At 33.2% G+C, this 6,155-nt stretch overlaps 1 protein-coding gene across 1 annotated transcript; it reads right to left on the bottom strand.

Annotated features, from left to right (window-relative positions):
• Positions 1-231: 231 nt before the first annotated feature.
• Positions 232-1,374, bottom strand: LOC139891573 (uncharacterized). Its single transcript, XM_071874548.1, has 2 exons — positions 1,242-1,374; positions 232-951 (listed from the first exon to the last, which is right to left on the bottom strand). Exons 1-2 carry the CDS (start codon positions 1,372-1,374, stop codon positions 260-262), a joined length of 825 nt encoding a protein of 274 aa, XP_071730649.1. The 3' UTR covers positions 232-259.
• Positions 1,375-6,155: the final 4,781 nt, after the last annotated feature.

The following is a 6,155-nucleotide window of genomic DNA, read 5'->3' as shown; positions in this document are numbered from 1 at the left end:
ATTTAATTACCCGTTCCGATCAAGACCGTTACTATTAATATAATAACATATGCAATTAAATATTAGTTAGTAATTATTAATATTATATTTAAATTTAAATTTAAATATAAAGAATCCAAGATACGACTGAATAAAATAATGCAAATTGTCAAGTAGCTTAAGCTCAGATTAAATATTTGAGAACTTTCATGATGTATTTGTTTAAATAAAGTCCCAATTAAACAATACATGCGCTAAGATTTACTAATTATTTAATTACTTAATTAACTCCTTCCACCACATCATCATAATTGAGGAGATTTAGATATTCATGATAGAGCTTATCGAGCATCAAACTTTCATCATCTTTTGACATCATTAAATCACAACCGTCCATTAATAAAACATCACCATGCTCATTATCCATCATACTACAAGTACCTTCCATCTCCAAAAACGGAGACAAGTTTGACCATGAAAAGTCAAGTTCACCATCTCCAAGCTCAATCGTACAACTCGATGATGCACCACTCGTCATCCCATTATGATCAACACTCTCATTTTTGCTCGAATTCGAAGACGACATCGTAAATGAATTAGATGATGAAGTAGAAGTAGCAGAAGAAGAATCAAGAACTTTGACTTTCTTTGACTTTTGTTGACTTTCTGTTTCTGTTTCCTGATCAACTTGTTTTAACTTCCTTTTCATTTTCTTGCTGCTTTTTGATTTTTTCCGGTGGTTGTTTTCGGAGTTTTCAACGACTTTTCGTAGATGAGCATTCCAATAGTTCTTGATCTCATTGTCGGTTCGACCCGGTAGCTCAGTGGCAATTAAAGACCACCGGTTGCCATGCAAAGAATGTAGCCGGAAAATGATGTCATTCTCGTCGGAAGTAAAGTTTCCTCTTTTAATACCTGGCCGGAGATAATTCATCCATCTCAACCTGCAACTTTTCCCACATCTAAGCAACCCTACATCCATACAAATATAATGTCATCATACAAGAATTAATATCTTAATTAACATACTTATTTTAATGTGTCACATTAATTGGTAAATACATTTATTTCGTCATTTTCTTTTTATAAACTTAATGATGACTAGAAGAAAAAAATAAATCACTAGAGAAAAACTTGTAAACTGTGAACTTAAGATGTTGCAGTATACGCATTGATAGAATAAATATTTTACATATTTAAAAAAAAAAATTATATGTATTAAGTACGTTTTTTAAAAAAAAAATAATAATTAAATAATGTACCGGCTTTAGAAGGTAATGAACGCCATTGACCTTCACCATGAGTTTGAATGTGATTAGTAAGGAGTTTATCTTCATCGGAGGACCATGCACCACGGTGCAAACCGACTTTTGAACAACAAGGTGCTCTGCCCATTAATTTCCGGTGGTGGTTTGTGGTGGTAGACGTCGGAGATAGTAAATGAGAGTAAGTTGAGTGGCGTAGTGCGTTTTTATTGTGATTTGAAGAAACCGTGACCATATAGTCCCCTCCTTTTAAATTGCTTTCTCAATTTTGCACGTTTTCATTTAGTCTTGTGAATTATTGGATTCTTTTTAAGAATTTTAATATTCTAAAATGATACTCCCTATGTCAACAGAATTGAGAATCATTTGTTTTTTTTACATGCAGTAAAATGTAATAACACATAATAATTGTACTAGGGTCTAATCATTTAATGAACACAAGTTTTATTCTAGAAAATATATAAAGTCATCAACTTGAAAACGTAAATAGAATTCCACCATTATTTGTAATGGTGACTATAAGGTTACAAGCAGGGCAGTTTTTTTTTTTTACATACAGTAAAATGTAGTAACACATAATAATTGTACTAGGGTCTAATCATTTAATGAACACAAGTTTTATTCTAGAAAATATATAAAGTCATTAACTTGAAAACGTAAATAGAATTCCACCATTATTTGTAATGGTGACTATAAGGTTACGAGCAGGGCAGTTAGTGTAGTGACTATAAGGTTACGAGCAGGGCAGTTAGTGTACTTTTTGACTAAAAAGTTTAATTTGACCTTGAAATGACAATATCAGTTTCTGACATCTTTTAATCATTGTGTCAGTTTTTGTGTTAAATATTGAGTAGAGTGATGTGATAAAATGTGACTGAAAATTAGGTGGAAAAAAATAAATTAATTATAAAAAATATATTTAATTAATAAATAAATGCATAATTGATTGCTGAGGAAACTGACGGTAGCTTTCAAAATCGTCACATACATAACTGACGCCCAGCACACGACTAACTGATGTCCCGCTAAAATCCGTCAGTTTTTGTCAGTTTCGCCACATAGACTAACAGATGGAGGGTGACAGACCGTTAAAAATGGTCTTACACCAGTCCCAATGATGCAGATGGTGAGTGTTATGGAGAATTTTATTTACGTGACATTGTTGCGAGTACAAGGTTTTAATGAAAATGATGTAGAAGTGTGTTGTGTGTAGAAATAATAATGAATCGGATATGGGGATGATTCTAAATCTATATCTACATACATTTGTTTTGTAAATTTCATATTCATATTCATATTCATTTTAATATAATTCATTCATTGATATTCATATCAGTTGGTTTAAGGGGGATAAAGAATATCCGTTTAATGTTAAGGTTTTTTTTTTTTTTTTTTTTAAATCCTATTACTAAATGATATTATCAAAGTAATTTTAACAAAATATGTAATATATCTAAGATATGTGAATTTAATACTTTATATAGTTGTATTTTCACGATTTATACTTAATAACATTTTAATAGCTTAAAAGGTAATATATATATATATATATATATATATATATATATATATATATATATATATATATATATATATATATTGTATTTTCACGATTTATACTTAATAACATTTTAATAGCTTAAAAGGTAATATATATATATATATATATATATATATATATATATATATATATATATATATATATATATATATATATATATATATATGGATTTATTTAAATAAATATTTATATTCGGGTGGCAAATTGATATATCCGAAGATGATAAATCGTTATTCATATACGATCCACTAATTTTTTCACATCATCTATATCAATATCTACTTATCATCAATTTGGATCATCCATATATTCATTTAAATGAATTGGATCGGATCGGATGGATATCCAATTGATCGAGCATCCATTGTCATCCCTAATTTTGGGAGTGTTGTTGTTAATGTGACATCTTTTTTAATCTGTATTCTTAAAATGTAATTTTCTTCGTTCTATCAAAAGTGTTTACTGTTGATTTTTAATGTCTTTTTCAGTACATTTAGCTTGTACATTAACTTTTAATTGCTGTAAATTAGTTTATTTAATTACTATAGTAGGATAAGTTTTTTTTAGGCCACGAGTAATGGTTAGCACTGATTTAGTCACGGGTTATTCCTGATGAGGAAGTGTTGATGAGACACTGATGTGACGTTGATGTAGCAGTTAATCTTGATGAGGAAGTATGTCGTGATTGAGAATGGTGTTGAAGTAACTATATGTACGATAACATGCCCGAAAGGCCCAAATTGCTTGAATGATTAATGTGCTTTCCGGTCAACCAAAACCTTTTTCACCTCTTCGTCACTCAAGGGAACCAGATCCACCTATTATAGTGATCGGTGATAAGTTGATAAACTTATTATTAAAGAGTTGTGATATAAGTTTCGACCATGATTATTGTAACAGTACATAATACGACATAATTTCCGTGTCAAAAATAGACAACTCGAGGTCTGCACTTTGTGAGTTACTGCATTGGTCAACAAACAAACAAAATTAAATGTTCTCTGCACATGAATCAGCGATCGTAATGGTCACTGAAAAAATAAGAAAAAATAGAATAATAAAAGAAGTGCTACTTGGACGGACACAAAAACAAGAGGACGATAACATCACTATTTCGAAAAAAAAGCGAAACAATTTCACTTTCATTCATTATTAATACATCAATACCTACACATATTATAAAATATAAAATTTGGTGATCCTAAATTAAGTAATGACGATGAATTTTTTTTTTTTTTTTTTGGTGACTCAGGAACCCCCTACGAACGAATCCTTTGGACTCCCCCGCAGAGGGTAAACCTGGGGGAACGAGCCTGCTGAGCGCCAGACACGCTACCTGGTGAATTGCCTGTGAAGGCACTCCTCACAACAACCTCCCATTTTGAACGAGCGACCGAAGCCAGACTCGAACCCGGGTGGGTTGCAGGGTGGAGCAACTCAGTGGCCATCCAAGCAAAGCCCGGATTTGCTACCGCAAGTGAAGCAATCACCATATTAAAGTCATTGAGCCCACTTTGATTATGAAGCAAACGTTATGACCACTCCAGACAAAAAAATTATATGCTGAATGTCATCTTTAAGGAAATAATACCGCATTTGAGAATGAAGTGAAATTTTGACGAAACTTGCTACTCCGTATTTATGGACCACTGTCTCTTTTTTAATATTTTTGTCTTTTTAGAACGATAACTTGCAAGATGCGTTACAAACCACATGCCTAGCTACAAAAAGCTCCCTTGAAAATAGCCCTTTTATGTTGAATAACAAGAACCTCGATGAACCATATCACACGATAAACAAGAACGTGCAATGGAACTCCTTTAAAATGAAATGACCACAAAACTTAACGCCGAACTGACCCTCTAACGGACACCAACATCTCCGTAAAGAAGTTCAACTTACGACGCCATTTGACACAAATTTGAAGGGTTATTTAAGAGTGCTAAATAATTCAAAGAAATCCACAGTTCAAATAAAATTGGAATAGCTAAAGTAGTCTGAATAAAAGCCCAACCACTGCTTGGCTGTAAATTAATGACACAGGCCCGTAGAGTGGCGCCAATTGGCTATTTTTGATTTAGAGTGTTTTGTGTTTTTTTATTTACATGGATCGCTCAAGGGACTAAACCATCAACGCGTTCATCTCTCGTAGTTTCATAACTTGACCCTAACTATTGCCCTGGAGGAAACCCGGACCAATCCGAGGACATGGCGAAGTCGAACTCATGACCTCTCATTAAGAGAGGCAGACCACTACCAGTTGAGCTACAACTAAATGTTAAAGTGTTTTGTGTTTAAGTATCGTGATAACTTATTCTTTAAGCTTTTGCATCTAACAATGTTTGATGAAAATCTTTATATCAATCATGGATATTATTTATCTTTTGACCTTAATTAGATGGTATTTTACATCTTCAAACTTAATGTAGTTTAACGACGCATTTAAATTATATGTTTCAGCTGTTAGGAACGAGTAGGTGAACCATACAAGACTTGATAACACTTGGCTATCAAATCCACTGACAATAAACGGATATAATGTGATGAACATGAAGACACAATAAAAAACTTAAAAAATAAGAGAATATAACAAGGTTATATGTAATCAAAGTGATTACATTAATCCTCGGCCAACCTAAGAGTATTCTTATCAATAAAATTCGTAGATACAAATTTCATGTTACATATGTGGGTATTTGTATCTTAAAATGAGTTAAAATCGGATACACGAGGAGTCCAAAGTCGAATCAAATTATGGCCACCCAGATCGTTTTTCGCGATCGCGAACCATAGCTTGACTATCACCCCGCATTCGCGAGGTTGTGTTGGAACGGAATTTCCAGTCACGAGCTAAAACCTCACACACGCAAGCTTGTTGAGTTCCACATCGCGGTCGCGACTATACCTTTGCGGTCGCGAGGTACACAACAACACTCTTCGTTTTTGTTTAACTCTGTTTGCACTCCAACAATCTCCCACTCGAAGAGACGTTAAACAACACCTAACTTTAACCTGACTTCATCCCACAGCAACAACCCGACCCGCTATTTACACCTCCTTTTGATATCGCCGAATTTGCACCTGAATAACTGATATTGCTCAAATTACACATGTTTATTCTCTCAATATCTTTCTCAAGGCTAAATGAGGCTAAAAGTCCTAAATCGTGCAAAATTGACCAAGTTTAGCCAAAAAGTGAACCAAAAATCAAGGAAATGCAAAAAATCAGCAAATGCGACACATCAAAATGGCCAATGCGGCGCATCTATAGTGTAAATCAGACCCTTTCAGAACCAGAATCTTTGCAAGCATAGAAATGTGGCGCACATGCGGCACATTCATCCAACAAA

Source organism: Rutidosis leptorrhynchoides, chromosome 2 (genome assembly GCF_046630445.1).
Source record: "Rutidosis leptorrhynchoides isolate AG116_Rl617_1_P2 chromosome 2, CSIRO_AGI_Rlap_v1, whole genome shotgun sequence".
Taxonomy (NCBI): domain Eukaryota; kingdom Viridiplantae; phylum Streptophyta; class Magnoliopsida; order Asterales; family Asteraceae; genus Rutidosis; species Rutidosis leptorrhynchoides.
Note: the sequence above shows the minus strand (reverse complement) of the source record. Positions and strands in the feature narration are given on the sequence as shown.